The sequence below is a fragment of the Macrobrachium rosenbergii genome, chromosome 15 (assembly GCF_040412425.1).
Source record: "Macrobrachium rosenbergii isolate ZJJX-2024 chromosome 15, ASM4041242v1, whole genome shotgun sequence".
Lineage (NCBI taxonomy): Eukaryota > Metazoa > Arthropoda > Malacostraca > Decapoda > Palaemonidae > Macrobrachium > Macrobrachium rosenbergii.
Window position 1 is genome coordinate 33,184,111 of NC_089755.1, and position 21,750 is coordinate 33,205,860.

Here is a 21,750-nt window from a genome sequence, read left to right on the forward strand (position 1 = left end):
TTGGTCGAGTATTTGAGGTAATTTGGAATATGGATATGATGTTTCCATGGTCCAGGATATTGCAGAATTGCCCTTTGTTTTACGTTCACAGTTGAACAAATTCACACATTATTAAAAAGTAGATACATTTGGGAAAACAGGATAAAGTTGGTGAAGTGGCAGAGTAAAATACTAGAGAGAGATTAGAGTGGCCAGAAGACTGGCGTTAAGACTGTTAAAATTTACAAGATCCCCATAGAAATGGCAAGGTTTTTTACCTCTGGATATGCAGACATCACGAATGAGGTTATAGGATCATTGGGATAAGTCAAGGGCATGACTCCCAAAGCTTGAGAATACACAAGGTCAGTCAAGTAAGTAGGAATGACCAAATGCACAGGAACATTCACGGAGCCAGGAACAGCCTGGTACATGGTAGAAGCTAAAGTACATGGGAGTAGGTGAGCATAAAGAGTACACATGAGCAGATGAAGCTGGGTCAGTCTAGCATGCTGGAACAGGGCAGTAGTTGAGACTAGTTTGGCATGTGAAGGAACTCATGCATAGAAAGTCAAAGCAGACGAGCCAAGTCCATGAGCGCTTCAAACATAAAGATGAAGCTAGAATGAGGTACCAACTTTGGCAGCAATTCAGGAGGAGCAGGTGGGAGGTCAATATGTGAGACTGTAATCAGCTGCTTGGAAGACTTCATGGCAATTAGGAACCAGTCTTGGAGGACTGATGAAACCTTGATCTTGATTGAAGCCATGAAATCATTATTAGATATTCAAATAAAGTCTAGCAGAGACAACAGCATTGCTGTAGCTTCAGGAAGAGATAGCTGAGCAGAAGGAGTGAAGGGCAAAACTGCTTGAGTGGCAGATGACCAGGTGTTTTGATCTATATTTTTTAATTTGTTAATTTTTTCTTCTGTAAAACTGATTTCTTTTTGTATTTCCTATTACCTTCTGTTACTTCTTTCAAATTTACACCTTACATGTTGGAAGCTTGAATTTCAAGTCAGTGGCCTCTGTCGGCTTGTTCCATATGAATAGGACTCATGTCCTGAATAATAATAATAATAATAATTCTGTAGGTTACTGGGAGAACACATTATGGAGGGGGGACATTCATGGGGCACTTTAAAAAAGCAGCAAAAGCACTGCTTTGGTCCTGGAAATCCAGGCAGCACATCCACACACAATGAAGGTGCACAGAGGAATGGGTAGTTGTTTAGTGGCATGCTGGGGTTGGTTAGCACTTGTGTAGTGTAGTTTTGTCTCAGGTCTTTAGTTAGTGAAACTGTGTGTGTTCTGTACAGAAAGAGGATATTTATGATAGTGGTTGATATTGTCAGCCGTGGCTGACAGTAATACAAAAAAACTGAGAAGAATGAAAAGTTAATTCCCTTTATTAAGTTACTTAAAGGCATAATTGTACTTGGTTAACAATTAGCCTCATTTACTTAAACAATAACAACAGTTCACAAATAAATTACAACCATGGGCACACATGAATAATAATAGATATTACAATGTAATCATTTAACTATGCTGTAAAATATGAAATTTCCTTGTACTGTTGCACGGGGATGGGTCTGGTCGACAAATGAAAGTACGAACTGAGATTTGTCTTACTTCACACGCGATAAGGGCGGTGGCAAATTAACTAAAGGAATAGCATTCATTAAGGCACTTATGGTATATCATCGATCTACCCTAACTCTCTGCAGTATCACGCCTGAATTTTTAGAAATTGCTCTAACCAATCAAGCAGGTACGTGGCCTGCACAGCCAGTTAAAAGAGACTTTGATATCACTTTCTCTAAGCTGAAATTAACTAAAGATGCAAACGATGGGAGGCAGTGGCTTGGAAAAGAGTTGAGTAGGGAAAAGGGGATTTACAGAGATGATTGGGGAGAGAGAATTACACATGGTGGATCAAGGGAGTTACTTGGAGGAATTTCATTAACAAAGGTCAAGAAATACTTCAGTAGGAGGAAAAACAGGCCACCAGAACGCTTGAGTTTGTCTTAGGCTTACCATAGGAGTCCAAAGAAACGATCCAGTGGGGGTATCCTGAATGGAGGCACGTGGCTGGAACTGAGGTGGCAGCCCTGTGGAGATATATAAGTGGGGAATTTGCGCATCCACTCTCAACAAAGACCAAAACAGAACTGAGACTATCAGGGTGCATGCGGCTGAGCCTGTGAGGCCGGATTGCCTTAGGGCCCAACATGGCCACTGTTCTAGGTAGTTCTTCCAATCCTTGTAGCAGGTCTCCCTTTCTCTGCTACCTAGAACAGAAGCATTCCGGCAGCAGAAGGGGAGGGATAGAAGGAGAGGATTATGCTATGTGGGCAGCCATTTTCTCCATGTTTGCAAGGGGGTGGCTGTTTTATGAGCGAGGGTTAAGTCCTGCCTGTAAAGTGGTTGTAATAACAAATATAGAAGGAAGACTGTCAAAAAGAAATCATAGAAAATTATGTTTCATAGTTGTTAACAATATTACTGAGCAACCTATTGCCATTAAACATAGTGTTTATATAAATGACTTGTATATTATATACACTTAATCAAAGCTTCATTATCCTCAGTGAACTCTTATGTTGGTGTTTTTATGTCAGGGTGACACTAGGGTTTCAGTTCTTTTGGGGAATACAAAAGCTGCAGTTTTTTATTAACCTTTTGAGATTACGATGATGAATAATTTTGCAGTTAACCTCAGAGAGAAATTCCAATGACTTGTGGTTGCCTCTAGGAAAAAATTTCCATATCTTCAATTGTGAAAATGTATCATAGCAATGGAATTGTTAACATCATGAGGTGCATGCTGTATGAGGTGGAGGTAATGTGCCAAGTGAATAAACTAGTACAGTATATATACATGTTTATATACAGGCAACCGTTACCATGTGACTTGGTTAGTTCCCTCAGAAATATGTTGTGAGGTGATGAGTCATATAATGAATGCTTTAAAATGTGGATTTATTACTACTTGGCATGATATGATAGTTGCAAAAATTCCCAAAAAACTAGTAATTAAAGCACAAAGAAGGGTAACCTAAGAAGTTGCACAAAATTCCCAATAAACCAGTAATTAAAGCACAAAGAATGGTAACCTAAGGAAGCCATTCTTTTTGAATGTTGGCTAAAATCATCTTTAGCATTTAGTATGTTGAAGAAATAGATGGAGATGGAATGAGAAAACAAAAGACCCTTATGTCATAATTCAGAATTTTGATATTTCTTTAATCATAAGTGCTTACTTTCCTACATGATTTCCTTGACTACTTTTATATTTAGTGTGGAAGTGATTTTTGATGCATACAGTTGGGATCAGAACTAGGCAAAATTTAATTCTAGATGTTCCAACACAAGTCAGAATTTAAGTAAATTCCATAAATTCAGTTCCATTATTTAAAATGGGAGAGTGCACTGTACAGTAAACCTCCCGTATTCACGGTCTCACGATGACTCTGAACTGAGTTAAATGCAGCAAAATAAACACCGCATAAAGATTTCCGTACCAAAACATTGATGATCGCTATAATCGCAATTTATAATACAAAAGCAATATAAGAATACAAACGGTTCACTTACGGCGTTCGAGGTTACGACGCTTTTCAAATATATTCATCAGAAATTATTTCCCGGCTTACGAAGCATAAAAACGCGTCATCGCCCGATCCGACGGAAGAAATTTGGCCCCAAAACGGCAGAATAATCATAATTTGAAGAGTTTTTTATGTAAAACTCAATAATAATGCAGTTTACTTCGTTTTCAATGCACCCAGAGCATTAAAAGTAAGGTTTTCTTATGATTTTTGACGATTTTCCGGTTTACGACGATTTTCCGGTTACGACGTGGCGCAAGAACGGAACCCCCGTCGTAAACCGGGGACCGCCTGTATACAGTATTATTGGATATAGTGAATTAAGGCATAACATTTTAAAAGATCCCTGGAAAAGATGCATATTCGTTATGTTGATGTTTATATAATACAATATGTGAATATAGAGTACAGTATAATGTAGGCTATGTTACCGTATATGTATACGATATGCCATAGTGTAGGCTAAGCTAATTCTTGTTTGTTATTCAGTTTCTCTTTGTAGTGAATTATCATAAGTCATTCTGCATGAACCTCCAGAATTAGCCAATATTAATAATTATACTGTGTATGTACAGAGTATACTTTATAGTGTAGGCCAGGCTACCATATATGTATACATGGTACTGAATACCCTAGTGTAGGCTAGGCTGTGTTCAAGATATGTTTTTTTCCAAAAAAACAATGGGTTTTTTCTGGAACCTAACCCCATGGTGAGAAGGACAATACCTGTATTAGCATTTTTATTTTTTTTTTTTATTTTTGTGTCTGAACTATCAAAATAGGCATTTTTAAGTGATTTAGAAGGGTTCTAAGTATTCACGGGTTCTAGCTATTCGCAGGGCGTGGTGTGGTATGCATCCCCCTCGAATACGGTGGGTTTACTGTATAGGGTATGTCACGTATGCATATCTACGTAACGTACATCCTCCTGTATGCTGTGCACAATATAAAACAAAGTAAATGTGCATATGTTCAGTACATGGTGTGTGTCAGTGTAATAAAGTTTTCAATATTACAAAAATTTATATTCATCTCTCTCTCTCTCTCTCTCTCTCTCTCTCTCTCTCTCTCTCTCTCTCTCTCTCTCTCTCTCTCTCTCTCTCTCTCTCTCTCTCTCTGTTTCATTACATGAAAATTCATTTGCTGTAAGGTTGTGTTTAAATCTTGCATGACCGTGATCAAGATTATGTCTTTGTTAAGGGGGTGGTTTTCATAGTTGCAATTTCAAGTCATAACAGAGTATTTAAGGTTAGGTGGTATTAGGTATACAGGTAATAAATGATGAATTTGTATTAGTTGTGTTCCTGGTATGCCTGGCACTTAGCAAATAGAACTGCATTTTAGAGCTTCATGGATTTTTTTAAATATACCGTATATTTCCATGTATAAGATGACCTGTAAATCCTAAAATTCACTCCTAAAAATTTGGGGTCATCTTATGCTACCATCCTAAAAATCAAACCTTGAATTCTAAGTGATGTTTATCGGTAGGCTAGCCTCAGCATCATCACGATCACTACCATCATACATGAAAAGATTCACATTATGAAATAAACTGATAATAAAGGTAATAAAACCATTTTTACCTCATACTTTATTGGCATATTCAGGAATAATTCCATATAAATGAAATCGACTTTTATCTATGTGAGCCCAACTGAGAAAATGTAAACATCGAATTATTGTTGCACTCACAGCAACCTTTATTTTTCAGTAACCTTCAGAAATTTTAATGGTAGTGTAATAGTAATAACATTTAGGGTAACTTAACAATGAATTTTCATTAAAAATTCGTTATCATTTTGGTGGTAAATAACAATTTTGGATTACATACAACCTTTATTTTTTATAAAATTCAGTCATACGAACGATAATTATTGTACATTGTCGTACATAAATAAAATGGAGAGGAATAACAGAAGTGATTTCACAGTTGCTGAGCTACCCCATCATGTACAAAGCATTTATGTATCATTGTTAGTAAGTAACCATACCAGTGGTGGAATAAAAACAAAATCACTCAGTAGTCTTCAAAAACATTTTTATGCCTGCTTTTCCCTCTATGTGGTTAGACCTGAAATGAGTTCTCTTCACTCTTCTGTGCAGACTCCCAACATGGGTTCAGATGATGGGAAAGGGTGTAAATGCTGTCCTCATCTGTACCATTTCCAAATGATTTCCCCCCTGCAGGTCTTTGTCTTGCTACTTCCATATCCAACTGGTTTTCTGGCCAACTGCTCCATGTCCCTTATATATCCAAACTATCTGAGTCCTTGAAAACTCAGTCTTTTTTCCATCCTCTGCACACTATATATCTCTACCAAATTCTCTTCTGTAATAGTAACGCTATCATCCCACGACTATGGGCAGAAATTTTATCATTTCTATGGTCACCTTATCAAAATCTGCTCCATTTTTCTTGTTAGTGCCCATGTCTCTGCTGCACAGATTAGTACAGGCCTTATGTACCAGTTGTAAATCTTTGCTGTCTGTACTAATTGTGTATTTTTATTTACCAGTAGTCTAGCCATCTCTCCATTTCATCCATGTTGCAGCTACGTTCTGTATTAGTGCTCTTTTAACTTCCAATTTGCTCCAAGGTAACAGAATACTCTTACTCATTTGCAGTATTTAGTGGAGGGCTTTGTCTATTTGGATTGTTTTTATGATAAAGCTTTAACACCCCATTTAGATGTCAAGGTCAGCTCAAACAATCTAAGTGTAATGGCACTATAGAATAGGAGGACCCTTGTTTTCAACCTCTGATTCCAGCAGATCTTGAAGTGTGTAGCATCTTCAACCACAGTTCCCTTTAGGACTTAGAATTCTGGTTTTTTAAGGATTTTTCTTTGCTTCAAGAAAGCGAGCCTCTAGACCCTGTTGGCCTTCACATTTTGCACTGCAGTAGTCAGACCGTATTGGATCAAAGTTAGTTGATCAATGTTTTTTTTTTTTTTTTTTTTTTCCCTTTCTCTCTCCTGAAATCACCAGGGATTTCAGGAAACCTATCTCTGGCTCAGGTAACTTTACTGTTTTATTAAGTGTTACCATGGTCGATTTTATTTCCTTTGCAGTATTTTAAGTCATAATTTTGACTCCGCTTTGACTAAACATCTCACTCTTTCTTCAGTGGGATGTTGAAAGGTTAACTTTCTCCTACTCCCCTTGGCCCAGTAATTTATTAGAATGAACTGATGTGTTGCAGTTTTAGCTCACTCATTTCTTTAATTGTTGCAACTTTGTTTTCAGAGATATTAGTGTTGGTAGGGCTCTGTTACCCTTTTTGATGTTTCTCCAATTTGTTAAAGTGCCCCATCTCCAATTTCTTAACATGTTCTAGTCTAACTCCTAACTCCCTGTTTCTCATGGAGTGCTGGGTTTTACACATCTGTGCCCAGCAGATGCCTTGTCCCTTCAAGTACTTTCCACCTGTAGAGCATCAACAGCTGAGTAGTTCTCCTTCCTAAGTTGCTGTTCGGGATAAGTAACAGAGTTGGGATGATACAGATATAATTTTATAAAAACAAAATTATTGTTTGCAGTATAAACCTATTGTTTGAAAGTACTGTAATTGCCCTCCATCCAAACCCCATTGCTCTGTCACAGTTAGATTAGGATACACAAGGAACAAAGCAGTTAATTACTTGAGACCAGAGAAACCAGAGGCATGATATGCCTAAACGTACCTAAGCCACTTGGTCTTTTTAATTTTTTACTAGTGAATTGATGTATGCAGGATTAAAGTGTGACATGATTAGACTGTCTTAAAATATAAGGTTTGTATTAAAAAAAGAAGTCTGAAAAATATGTACATATATATATATATTTTGCCATAGTAAAACACTCCATGGATTTAGATTTGATGAAGAAGCTGGGCAACTTTAGGCAAAGAAGTCAGTCATCTTGACTAATTAGCTCTTCACTTCAGTTCATTTTTATTATAAAAAAAGATTGGTGCATAGTGTAATTTTATGGTTAAAAGTGTTCAGAGTAACTGTAGGTTTATTGTGACGTGATTTATGAAAAGATTATTGACAGGATCCATTTACAAAAATTATTTGATTGCATATTTGGCATTAGCGCTCTTGCCAGCTAAGATTTCAGCTGTTTGTATGGAAATGATCTAGAAATCAGCTGAAGGTTAAGTAGTGTGTAAAAGCACAGAAAAAAACAGCCATTCAAAGAGTGGTGTTGAACAGAAAATTTTTATTATCATTAGATGACAAGTAGCCTGGCTAGCCAGTCGTAGATACACAAAGATTTTCAAAATAAAGCATAATCTTATGGAAAGCAGTGTGTGCTAGCATACACATGCAAGAATATACAAAGCAATCTGGCTGATGGAAAGGAGTTATATTAAGGAGTAAGTTGACACTTTCTAAATTTTTAGTACTGTACTGTACCTTAATTTTATAGTATTTTTATTCTTTGAACAACTAAGTTATAATATTTAAAAGAAGTATGATAGGTCTTGCCAGCCATTTCACAATATCTGTTGTTTCATTGGAGTTGGGATTCAGAGCTTCATCTCTGCCGAAGTGGTGATTCTAGAATTAGTAAATTACCGTAATAGTTGATTTGGTAACTGGTTAAAAAATATAACTTTTATTTTGAAAACACTTACAATTTAGAATGCCTTATTTAAAAATTTTATTTTTTATTTTTAATATGTTGAGAAATTTTTATTCTCATTTAGATAACCCATTTTGTGCAAAATCAGTGCATTTTGTAATAGATTCTATTGAGTTCTAATATTATTATGAAGGCTAGATAGACAGCAAAATTAGGGAATTGTACAGAGCTCATAATATTAGAATGAGCAGAGTATTGTTGGGAAAAGGTCCAGTCTTACACCCAGTTGGAGGACCAGTCTGGCCGGCATGAATGCACCATGGATTGAAATGGTAGTTTTGTGAGAAACAGTGTCTAAATTTTCATGTCTTCGTATTTTATATAGTTTTCCTGGAATTAAAATTTCTTTCAATTTAATTTTAGTTTTTCTGTTTATTTTCCTCTTCAAATAAAATGAAGCTTAGAAATTTTATTTTTTTCTCTATAAATATGACCATTTTGTTCTTTGAAGTAGCAAAACTGTCACTATCTATGGTAATTTGTAGAGGCATGTCTAAGCTTCAGTTGTACAATTTCTTTCTATTATTTCCCTTTGACCATGTTTGTTTCTTAAAGTGCTAAGCCAGGGACCCCCAGTACCATCTGCACCCAAGCATCCTCTACCATTCATCCGGACGGCTGATACAGGAATGGAGTCTTCCGCTCTGTCCAAATGTCTCCATTGTGGTAAACGCACACTTGATCATCACAATTCAAAAAGAAATCTACCAATAGATCAAGTTCCATGATTAGCTTGCAGATCATTTGACTGTTTCTTTTTCGACTTTTGTTATCAAAATAACCTTTTTGAATAGATTCAATAAAGTCATGAGTTTTCAAGTTCAGTTTCAGGGTGACAACTGCCCATATTCATGTTTAGCCCAGTTGTTTACTCAAGATTGATATTTAAATGATTGCCATCACTGAGTTAACATGAATGAGCTTATCAGGAGAATTGCATTGCACTTCAAGTTCCCTTATTTTTGTTTTTGCCATTCTTTGCTGGCTACTTGTTGACGTAAGATTTGTTTGAAATTTTGTTATCTTATTCAGTTACTCTGGTGTGCCCCTAAAAGCATAATAATTTGTGCCAACATGACAGTAAGGTACCCCTGTTTTCCATTTGTGCACCAATATCATGCTATCAGTTAATTTGTGTGCTCTTCTGACATGGTCCATCAGAATAAGAATAGTGAAGGAAAGTGACAAATGCACCTGGTTGTCATTATTAAAGTATTTTTTACAGGAATTTTATCTTTATGACAGTTTCTTGTTTGTGCATGCTGTAAGATTTTATTATGTGAATTTTTAGATGGTTTTCAAATAACTCTATTCTGGGCAATCTTTTGGGGTGCCATTAACTCTCTTACCAAAGCCTCCGATTACTGTTTTTTTTTTTTTTTTTTTTTTTTTACTGAGTGAGAAACTGATACAGTTCCCCAGAAATCACATTTTTCTTACTTTGAGGATATATAAAACATGCACTTATAAAGGATTTTAAAGGTTTGGAGATACCCAAATTGGAATGATTGTCTGTTTTGTATGCAGTGTAAGAAACATAAATTGAAAAGATAGTTCTTTATTTAAGATCAAATGCTCATTACAGAGATGTTTCGACACCTTGTATTAGTCATGATGTTAAGTGTAGGGTGCATTTAATGTCCTTCACTTGTTTTATTTCTGAAGTGCTACTTTGCAAAACTTGAATGGCTCTGGAAGCTAAGATACAAACTACTTGAGACACTTAAGCTGCAGAAAACTTATTTCTAATTACAAGAGAAGAACAGAGGGTCTGCATTCATTTTTTTCCATTTTAATATAGCTCTGCTTATGTTTGGGATGCAATTTCACAATCCCCTATCCCCCTCCCAGAGATCAGTCATTCATTTCATTCAATATATATGTTTGTCCCTGGCTCTATTGCTTCGGTTTTTCTGTTACCCTGTGAAATACTGCTTAAGACTGGAGCCTTTTGTTACTTTGATTGCATAAGTTGCATGGCTTTGATTCACAACCCAGAAAGAATGCAATTCTCGAGACTTCATTCATTTCACTAGTATACATATACCTTTGAAAGATGGCCTTTGCTTTACTATGCATGTTTGCTTTGTTTCTTTGTAGCCTCAAAAAGTCAAGAATTTATGTATTAATGCTCTCTCTCTCTCTCTCTCTCTCTCTCTCTCTCTCTCTCTCTCTCTCTCTCTCTCTCTCTCTCTCTCTCTCTCTCCTTGCCAACCAGTTGCTGCTCTACCTGCTTGCACTAGTCTATTTACAGCATTGCTATTCTTTTTAATCTTCTGGTAACCATATCAGAGTTCTATTTTCCCCTTGTATTTTCGTTTTATTTCAAGTAAAATGACACTAGTCAACTCTCCTGATGTTCAGAAGAAGGCAACAGCAAATAGGTTATTTTAGTGTGACTATTTAGATGTTAAGTTATAGAGTTTAAGAATTCTTTAATGTAAGTTATGAAGACAAGCCAGTAACTCCCTCCATCGCACACATTTTTTTCAGCTTTATTTCGTATGTGGGCAGTTCATGTGCTGTGCAACAGCTCTTGAAGTTCAAATAAGTTAACACTGCAGTAAGCAACACAGTCGATCTAGAATGTCAGTACTTGTCCAAATTAAAAACTCCTCTTTGTGATGTGATCAAGTGTGTGTGTATTAATTGTTCTTCCCTCTGTGGACCAGTACAATGCATTTCAGGTTAAAGGTCTGAAGAAGCTGGAGAACTACTTGAGAAAAGATGAGGAGATTCAGATGTGGCGGCAGCATGCTTCACGTGAAGAAGTGGAATATATGGAAATTCAGTCAGAATTGGAAAAAGAACTTTATCAGTCACATCTCAGGTAAGACTATTGTTATTATTTTGATAAAAAGTGCTGGTTATGATGAAGAGGAATATGAAATCTTTTAATGCATGAAATGCAAGAAGCCACTTACTTGTTGTTTTATACAGTGTTACTGATATTGTTCTTGATCTAGCAGTGACTCAGGTGTGCAGTCAGGGACTCAGTCACCTTCACCCAACCTTACCCAGAGTCATTGTATCTTCATGAGTTTTGTAGAGATTATACATATATATCTTCTTATGGTTAAGGTTTAATCAGAAACAGATCAAAACAAAATTCTGATTATTGTACACATTTCCATTTCACTATTCTGACATAACTGCAGGACCAAATTCACTTCTCGCTTTTTACATCTTATATAATAATCATATATATCGTTGTCGTATAATAACCATATATTTTATCATTATCTTTACCATAGGCATTTTTTATGCCAGCTCTTCCCTTTGGGGTGTAAATATATAAAATGAACACTCGCCACTGCCTGAGCTCTCATGAGGTCAGTCATCATGTGTCCCCTTTTTCCACTGCTTTCTTGGTCTTCCCTTAGGTCTTCTACATCATATGTCCAGACCATCTCAGTCTTTTCCCCAACTGTGGACACCACACATCTCTGCCACCTACTCATAATACAGTCTTCCCTCTTTACTCCTGCCTTGGATCTTAGTCACAGCTTATTAAAATCCCTATATTTCTTTGTTAATTCTTACTTTTCTGCAGTATAGCAATTCAATTGTTTGTTTCCATGTCATCCAAATGGCAGCTGACCTTTATGTTGCACATAAACTATTGCTTTATAGTCCTTTGTGCTTCCAAGGTAACAGAATGTTCTGCTTCTTAGACCTCATCTATCATAACATAATTCTGCAGTCCCTCTCTTCCACATTTGTTCTGCTGATACTCTTTGGGCATCGAAAATCACTCTGCTCTTTGTGGATTTTGTAATCCAGAGCAGCTCTTGCTTTAATATAGGTTACATTTGGTACATGGTATTGAGCTCACCCCCACACCTTTTCCACAAAAGTCATGTAGCCACTTTTCCAAGTGAATTTTTTACATCGTTTCCAGCCGTGATAAATTTTGTTTTCCCAACAGTGAGTGTCAGTCCTGTCATCTCCAGTCCAGTCTTCCACCTTTTATAAATTTCCACTTCTTTTTCATATTGTGTGGTTAACACTAAGCCATATGCATATATCTGCTTCATGGAGTCTCCTTCTCTGCACCCTTTTTTTAACTTCATGCATTACTGCTATAAACTGCAAAGTACTAAATGCTCATCCATGATGGACACCAAATTTAACTGGAAATCGTCTGATACCTACCACTGTCTCTTCACTTAAGATCTAATGGTATGGTAGAGTAGAATCACTAGCTTTTGATAAATGTTCTTGATACCATCTGCCTTTATAACGCCCATCAAATTTTTGTCTTAGTATTGTCAAATGCCTTTTTGGTATACACAAATATGTGATACAATCTCCTCCACATTGCACTGTGGTTGACCTCTCTAGCATTGGACTGAACTGTATTATTATTGTTTTTCTTTCGTCCAGTACTTTGTCATATATTTTCATATCATGCCCAAGCAGTCTTATTCCTGCTTTTATTAAGTCACTTGTTATTACTGAAGGTCCTGTTGCTGTTCCATATTTCACCCTTCTGGGGGCCCTTTGTGCCTCTTCAATTGTTATATTGTCAATTAATTCTTCTGTTATGCCAGCATCATCCAGTTCATATTCATTTTCTAAATTCTAAAGGATAATCATTCTAAAAAGTCACTATAGATATCTCTCTCTCTCTCTCTCTCTCTCTCTCTCTCTCTCTCTCTCTCTCTCTCTCTCTCTCTCTCTCTCTCTCATTGTGTTTTTCCCATAGTAAAAAGAAAGTGATCTTAACATAATGACTATATTATTCTGTGCAGTACAGTAGTATTAAGCAGTGTACAGTACATAGAAATATCATTAGTTTAACAAGACAACTTCATTTCTTTTTGTATAATTCCAAAACAAAGAAGGAAATGTTTGAGTCAGATAATGGGTCATAGGAAGATCAGATAGTGACTTCATGTGTGGAAATTTTAATATTGTTTATACAATACTTGTTTGTTGGTCAATTTTATAGCAGTGGCTGCCTGTAGAGGCTTAGAATTGACTTGTACTAATTCTCTGCCAAATTTTTCCATGGAATGCATTTGTGAAACACTTTTATTTTTTGTTCTCTAGGGCGGAAAGAATATTTGCTGAGGTTGAGGAGAATGGTAATAGATATTTTTATGTTAAATGGGAGAACTTGCCCTATGCCGAGGCAACTTGGGAACTGCAAACAATAGCTGAAAGATATTCACAACAGGTAAAAATATTTTGTTTAAGTTCTATACAATTGGTAATTGAGTAGTAAATGAGACATGAAGGCACCATTCTGTACCTGTAGTACAGGTAAAAATAATGCCCTTTAGTATTGAAATGATATCATGGCCAAAATACTTGTACAGTATTTGACAAAATTGATCTTATTTATCCTTTACTTGGTTTTTCTGCTTACATAAGTTACCCTTAATAAATGTATTTGTGTGATTTGCACTTTGAGGGCAAGTATCAGAAGTGTTTTTAATGTTTCATTGTGTTCAGTCTTGCAATCTTTTGTTTCAGCTTGAACATTTTCGGGAGAGGGAGAAGTCAACCCGTACTCCAAAACAGTGCCCAGCATTGAAACATAGACCAAAGTTTTCACCCCTAAAAGTTCAGCCAGACTTTCTTGCGGGTGATAATAAGGTAATATTTTTTGTAATTTGATAGGGTTTGGGATTATTATTATTATTATTATTATTATTATTTATTATTATTATTATTATTATTATTCAGTAGATGAAACCTATTCATATGGAACAAGCTCACAGGGGCCATTGACTTGAAATTCAAGCTTCCAAAGAATATGGTGTTCATTGTGAAGAAGTAAGGGGAAGTAAAGGGAAATACAGAAAGAAGAGATCTCACTTAATAAAAAAAAAAAATTAATAAAGTAATAAGTAAATAAAAATGTGTTAAAATGCAAGGAGAATAGTATTAGGATAGTATTGCATTGCATCTTCGCTGGAACTTCTGGGAAGCTGTATTTTCTTAACTAATCATAAATCACAAAAAGCATCAGCTTTGATTGTTCCTTAATTGCTTAGTTTGTTAATCATGAGGGGGGGGTTAGTTACTGGAAAATGTCAAATAGGGTGCATGATTAACCCATAGCATGGGATATCATGTCTGAAATCCCTGCCTATCTTATTACCTTAACTATCTTATTACCTAGTCTGGTCTATGCAGACATAAGCACTGTAGTGTATAAAATTCCTTCATATTGTATGAATTGCATTGTACATCATCCAAGCTTTGCAGCATCAGCTGACATTAATGGTCTTTGCCAGTGATTTACATTATATGTAGGTGTGAATCGCTGAAAGTTCATGATAAGCTTCAGCCAAAAATACTTTAAAAGTACAATCATCACATATAATATTGCACAAAGGTGCTCAGGATTCAATGATATACGTGGAGTGAGAGATTCCCAATGCTTAAAATGCAGTGCAAGGGCAAGTGGGAGAGATGGGAGTTTAGAATGCTTTTGTTATAAAAGAGTGGGTCTTTGAAGGGTTGGGGCAATTCTGTACCTTGGGTCACACTGGACTGTGAAGCAGGAGTTGAGAGAGCAGTGAGAGAGAGAGAGAGAGAGAGAGATTGGTGGACTATTTATAAATGAAAATGACCTACTTTTAGAGAAAGCAAAGACTTGCAATAAATACATAAGGCCCTAATTTGATAAGGTGTTACCAGTGATGGAGAGTGGATAATAATGGTGAAGAAAATGGAAGCTGTACATTGTATCTTATACACTGTAAATATTAGATCTTAGGTTGTTGAATTATTTTTTTGTAAAGTATCAATTAAATTTATTTTATTATTATGCTGTTTAATTGTCATTACTTTTAAACTGACTTATTTCATGTTTTTCCAGGAGCTTACATTGAGGGATTATCAAATGGATGGAGTCAACTGGTTAATTCATGCTTGGTGCAAACATAATTCTTCCATATTAGCAGATGAAATGGGTCTTGGTAAGTAAACTATATGATAATAGAAGGAATGTCTATGGTGTTTGCTTTTCTTAATACGCATAATGTCTAAGATGGAGTAATAATTTGAGTATAATTCATTATTATGAAGTAATGTTCAGCTACACAATTACAAATCATAATGTTTTAGAAATACTTTTATCTGCCCAAAATTATTCGAGAGGTGTAAGTGAAGGTTATAGAGTAAAAATATTTTTCTTGTAGCAGAAACAATGAATAGAGGTAATAGGTTTAGCACTTGTAATTTTTTCACATGTCTAGAATATTTTGTTTGATTTTAAATAGAGTTGTAACTGTATATTTTCGTAACACTATACGAATAAATGAGACTGCTCTGTTGTTATTACTGGCGGGCTCGGTTATCGGTGATCTGATTTTGCGGCACTTGTCTAGCAATGAAAATTGGTGATTTTTGGCACCAGTATGTGCCGATTTCCACTTTTCAGTACTAATGCATACCTAACAAGCGCTGAAAATAGCTGATTTTCAGTTATTGGCACTTTTCACATATTGTCATGCTGTCGGAACAGATCCTCCCCCGCCAATAACCAGGGACTGCCTTTATTTATACTGGTTGGCTGGTATAGTGGTAGTGTCGTGGTATGCCACACAGACAGACAGATGAAAAATCATTGGCTCTGCATCATGATCAGTTAATGCTGCAGTGGGTGGTTGAAACAACATTCTTTGGAAGCTTGAATTTCAAGTAAATGGCCCCTGTGTGCTTGTTCCATGTGAATAGGTTTCATCTACTGAAATAATAATAATAAAATGAGCAAAAATTTATACCATAGAAACATAAAAGGCCTTAAACTTGCGAAGCAAGCTTTCATTTACCAGAATGCCCATATTATTGATTCAGGCACCTTATAATTAATATCATTGTAGTGAAAAAACATCTTATTAGAACATGGTGTTAATATAAACTCATTAATCATAAGGCTGTACCACCCTTGCACTCATCAGACCCCAGTAGAGCACAAAGGTTGAGTGGCAATAGTGGGTGCAATCTTTTTAGGGTATTCATATGACTTGGATAGGTTCTAAGTGAAATTTGGCATTTTATTACCATTGTGCTTTTATGACAAATGTATTCTTGCAATATAAGAACATAGTTTTTTTTAAAAGACATACCTAATGTGGGAAACATGAAAGTTTATTAAAAGACATGCTTAATATGGGAAATACGAATTTTATTTTATTTATGATTTTATTGTACATCATTTTAGGTGTTTTAACTTGAATTTGAAATGAATGAATGAAATGTTTTAAAGTATATTTATTATTAATGCATGTGATCATGACTGAATTATTTTTAATAGACACTTTAAAGAAACTGCCTTGAAAGCACTGAGTGACCACTGTAGGTCCCAGTGCCTGGCTCTGTTCTTCTGTCTAAGAATTCTAAAGAATAGGGACATAAAAATCAATTGTTTCAAGACATTACCACTGTAGATAGAGTGTTAAAAAGTCGGATTTGTAAATCACAGGTCAAAACAACTTGCAGTAAACCATGGTTTGTATGGGCAGGCAAGTTATATCCCATATCCTTATGAAGCTGATAAATCTCAGTAACAAGTGCTACACTGATAGGAGGGAAAATTCCTTGGGAACAACTGCAACACAAACAAAGTATGCTTACATGACAGCATTCATTGAAACATTGCTATCCGTACCGTGTTGAGAGAGCTAAAAGGAAGCAAGTGATAAGTTAGCATTGTTTTCTCTCCAAAGTTCTACTGTCGTTTAAAGTATGTATTGATGTGTTGCCAGTTATGCATTTTAACAGTACTAGACATTTTTACAAAGGCTGGACTAAGTGTCTCTCTCTCTCTCTCTCTCTCTCTCTCTCTCTCTCTCTCTCTCTCTCTCTCTCTCTCTCTCTCTCTCTCTCTCTCTTCCCTGTTCCTGTCTATATGTTAGTCTGTCTCTGTTCCTTTGTGGAAATCAAGGGGTGCAGACACGATGATTTAGACCTACACTGTATGACGTATATGATTTAAAATTGTAAGAAAAGCATATTATTTGTATGTTTATTTTGAATTTTGTAACATTACAATCTGCATGAAGGGTTTGTATGTAATAATGAAAAAGATGAAGTTTTTTGTGGATTCTTGGTAACAAAAACTGTTTCAAATCATTTTAGGTTGCTCAGTTAGTTTTGTTAGGGGCCAGGAAGGAGTGGTTGCCAGAAGTTTTTAGATTTAAAAGTGAATTGTTGGTGTGTATGAGGGAGATAGAAGGGAAAGAGAATAACAGTGAGTTATTTCCAAATAAAAAATATACAGAAACAAAATGATTAAGTGGATCTCTCCATCAGTTGGTTGTTCTTTAAGTATATAACTTCCCCTCCACATATGTTGTATATTATGGGAGTTTATTAAGTAATATTGTGGGATATAACTATTTCCATGCAATTTATAGTTTAATGCCAATTGTGTTTTATGTTTGTTGCTGTTTGTTTCTATATAGATTATATCTGATAGAAGACAAAATAGACTTCATTTGAAAAGAAAAGTTTGTTTGATATTAACTTGCATATTGTGCTATTTAGGCTATATCTGATAAAGACAAAATAAACTTCATTTGAAAAGAAAGTTTGGTTTGATATTAACTTATCTAGTGTGCTATTTTCTGTATGTTTCACTTTTTTAACCTACTTTCTAATATGTTGTTATTTTAAAATAATTTATAGTAATTTATTCAGAATTTTATTGTTATATAGAAGAACAGCTCTGATTACAAGCTGTGAACAAACTTAGTATGCATAAAGGAATACTGTAGACACAAACTGCATAATGGACTAGTAAGCTACCATAGTCAAGAAGGAGGTGCTTCTTGGCCTTGATAATAATCATCAACATTTTTGAAGTTCAACATGTAGTGTGAGGCTTTGTATGATATTGATCAAAGGAACTTTAGAAATATTTTCTGTAATCTCATAGTCCTCTCTTTTTAAATCTCTGCTTTTTGTTCTCTGCCCACAGGAAAAACCATTCAGGCCATTTCTTTTCTAAGCTACCTGTTCCATACCCATCATATGTATGGCCCTTTTCTTTTGGTGCTGCCTCTGTCAACTCTTAATGCTTGGCAGCGAGAGTTTGCAAACTGGGCTCCGGATATGAATGTCATCGTATACATTGGAGACCGGGACTCCAGGCGCATTGTAAGTAGAGTAAATACTGTAATTTGATATTTGCTTTTGCTGTGTTGCATTTGGAGAGTAGCCCTCTGCTAAAGGTTTTCATTTCCTAATTTTTAAGGATAGGTATTTGTGCTGTGAGAATTGCCTTCAGTTTTATATATTTTTATTATTTCTCAGAAAGTAGTTGGAAATATAATTGACTTATGTGAGTTTTATAAGGTGCTGAATTTGTCAAAGTAATTGTGAATATGTATATTCTTAGTTTTAGGTCTTTTGTTAATATGTAGTACTTTTTATCTAATATAGCTTTTAATATTACAAGTATTCTTTATCAAGTCAGTATTTTTCTGTACATGATAGTTGTGTTTGTTTATTTTAACATTTTTTAAAATTGTAAGAATTGTGTAAGCTGTAACAGTCAGTTTATAATTTAAATTTGATCATCATGTGAAACTTATAAATGATATTGAACCCACTGAGGAATTAATTGATTGAAATTAAAGGTTAGACAGAAGCTTTCCACAGTATCAGCTACTTCACTTACAACAACAGTTTTTCAATGTTCCATGCACTCATTGTACTCTTTATTTTAGCTTGCACATCCTGGATATAACAACCCATCTGGTACAGCACTTCCTATATTCAGTCCAAGTGGTACTTTCACTGTTCCCTCTTGTCATTCCTCCAATAGCTTTTGAATTATCGTCCTTCATTCTATTCCAATGAAAAACCAGCTCAAAACAGTATGATCCATTTTTCATTTTCTATAACTTTTCTACAGCATAAGTGTATCTTGTTTTCTTATTCTTGGAACCCTTCCTGGTCCATTAATGCTGTGCAATCCTTCCACCTTTTTTTAATCCTCTTTGCAGTCAGCATCCCAGCTTTGCAGCCATATATCGGAGATGGTTGAACATTATGTTCATTTATTCCACATTTTGTTTCTGTACACGCTTCTTCTAACAATGAACCAATACTGTCATCAGTAAATTTTACAAGTATTGAAATTACTCTTCCAGGTTAGAGACTATGAATGGACAACACCAAATAATCGCTTGAAATTTAATGCAGTCCTGACTACTTATGAAATTCTGCTACGAGATAAGGAAGATCTCCGCGATTCCTGTCAGTGGGCAGTTCTTGCTGTGGATGAAGCTCATAGGTGAGGTGGAAGATAACTCTCAAGGTTGCTTTTTTTATCTGTATATACAGTATATATATGTTTTGAGGGGGGGAGTGAAAAAAAGAAGTCATCTTCATCATTAGCAGCAGCAGTAATTTTATTAACATACCCTGGATTTTCTCCATGTGTGATTTGAAGTGAATAAGATTTCTCCTTTTGTCTTTTATATGATGCATTTTCTGCATTGCTTTGTATATCTATCTTATCAGAAGTGAATATGAATGATGTACTAAATTATGGCTGATACATTATGAACTGTATGTATCAAACAAGTAGTATTCATGTATTATTCTGAAGTATTCACTCTGTAAGAAGTACTTTGGGTAAGAAAAAGAAAAGAAAATCCTTGCCAGCCCATTAAGGGAAAAAATTTGTTTCATGGCATATAGGTAAAAGTTATAGGTCTCAGTGCCATGTTCAGTATACCCTCATTACAAGAAGGCTTTGCCATTGAAATGGCTAATCAGGCTAATTTGATGGAACAAATAATATCTAAAGATTGCTAATTTGTTTATATAAACCCTTCAGTTAATTTTTTATATAAACCCATCCATTGTTGGAAGTTGCCTCTACTCTTACCCCCAGATTTCTTGTATTTAGCCCAGAAGATGCAGAAAGTTGGGGTATTGATTTCTTCCTCAAGACTTTGGGGAGGGGAAAGTGCAGGAAACGGTGATGTTGTTATGGGAGCTTACCCTGTACGTGTCTTTATGAATTTGTTGAGGATTAGGCTTCTGGCTGGGTAAACGACCACCAGAAACAATGATCTACCCAGATGCTTACCTGGATAGATGGGAGATTTTGGATTGTGTTAGAGGAGCAACTTACTGCAGGATAGCCTAATGTAAATTGATGTTTTGTAATAAATTTTAATTTAAAAGATATTATTTTTTCTATGTTAACAGACTTAAAAACGAGGAATCACAATTATATCAAGCATTAAAAGAGTTTCGCACCAACCATCGGTTGCTGATCACTGGTACACCTCTGCAGAATTCTATGAAAGAGCTTTGGGCCTTGTTGCATTTCATTATGCCTGAAAAGTTTGATGATTGGGAATATTTTGAGTCACAACATGATGGAGATCACATGAAAAAGGGACTTCATAGGTTGCACCGTCAGCTTGAACCATTTTTGCTTCGGAGGGTTAAGAAAGACGTGGAAAAATCTCTTCCATCTAAAGTGGAACAGATTTTACGAGTAGACATGATGAGACAGCAGAAGCAGTACTATAAGTGGATACTTACCAAGAATTATGACATGTTGAAAAAAGGTAAGCTCTCTTCACTATTTTACGTCTTTTGGAATTTCTAACGTGGTTGCTGAAATTAGTTTTTGTCTCTTGAAGTTAATGATGATTAATTATTTTACTTTTAAATCCCTAATTTTCCAAGTTTTCCACATGTATTCATACTTGTACTGTATTGCATATTGAATTTTTTATTCAGTGGTATGGAACTGCACTTCATGATTGATGGTGCACCTTTTTTACAGGTAATCGGGGATCGACTTCATCATTTGTTAATATTGTGATGGAACTGAAGAAATGCTGCAATCATTGTTTTTTGACAAAACCTCCAGAGGAAGTTCCACCATCAGAGTATCTTCAGGTAAATTTTGGGGTTTAATTTATTGATGAATTTTATAATTTATTGATGAATTTTTACTAATGAGATTTTATTTCACCACAAACATATTACAGTACTTGTAGTTATCATGATTTACCTGATTAGCAATATTCTACTCAGTCAGCAGCTTGTGTAAATGCATACAGATCACAAGTTTACAGCACTTAACGTCATCATTCCTTGAGTGTTTCTTATGCTATCATGTTTGCCAGTTGAAGGGTTTTCCTTTCATGGTGGTGATATTGATTATAAGTAATTTTTTTTTTTTTTTTTTTTTTTTTTTTTTTTGAGTGGCGAATACCACTTTTTGCTTCGGCTAGTATTGCATTTTCCTGTTTTCCTGTGTTTGGTATTTCAGGTTGATTGGTGTAAGAGCTAGCTGATTACAAACAATAAGCTAGGGTATTCATTTTCTGAAGTTTGTATGTTCATTTCATAGCTACCTATAGGTTTTTATATATATGTTGTTATTAATACTGTACTGTAGTGGAAATCATTGAATTCATATGTATATGTCCTTGGTTCATCTATTGATTACATTTTAATTGAACTTCTGTCTGTTTATTCCCCTTTGTCTCTTGCATTGTGTATCGTTGTTCACTCCAAGTTTTGAT

At 35.3% G+C, this 21,750-nt stretch overlaps 1 protein-coding gene across 11 annotated transcripts in view; it reads left to right on the forward strand.

Annotated features, from left to right (window-relative positions):
* The window catches only part of Chd1 (chromodomain-helicase-DNA-binding protein 1), a 79,754-nt gene that overhangs the window by 24,414 nt on the left and 33,590 nt on the right, over window positions 1–21,750 (forward strand). For 7 of the 11 annotated variants that reach the window (XM_067117373.1, XM_067117383.1, XM_067117375.1 and 4 more), the window contains exons 8-15: window positions 10,900–11,057; window positions 13,283–13,409; window positions 13,709–13,831; window positions 15,063–15,162; window positions 18,168–18,346; window positions 19,345–19,487; window positions 20,414–20,781; window positions 21,003–21,118. In XM_067117373.1, the coding sequence (XP_066973474.1) occupies window positions 10,900–11,057; window positions 13,283–13,409; window positions 13,709–13,831; window positions 15,063–15,162; window positions 18,168–18,346; window positions 19,345–19,487; window positions 20,414–20,781; window positions 21,003–21,118 (1,314 nt within the window). The remainder of the gene's footprint in view (window positions 1–10,899; window positions 11,058–13,282; window positions 13,410–13,708; window positions 13,832–15,062; window positions 15,163–18,167; window positions 18,347–19,344; window positions 19,488–20,413; window positions 20,782–21,002; window positions 21,119–21,750) is intronic. The other 4 variants (XM_067117377.1, XM_067117379.1, XM_067117381.1 and 1 more) reach the window with 1 other exon arrangement.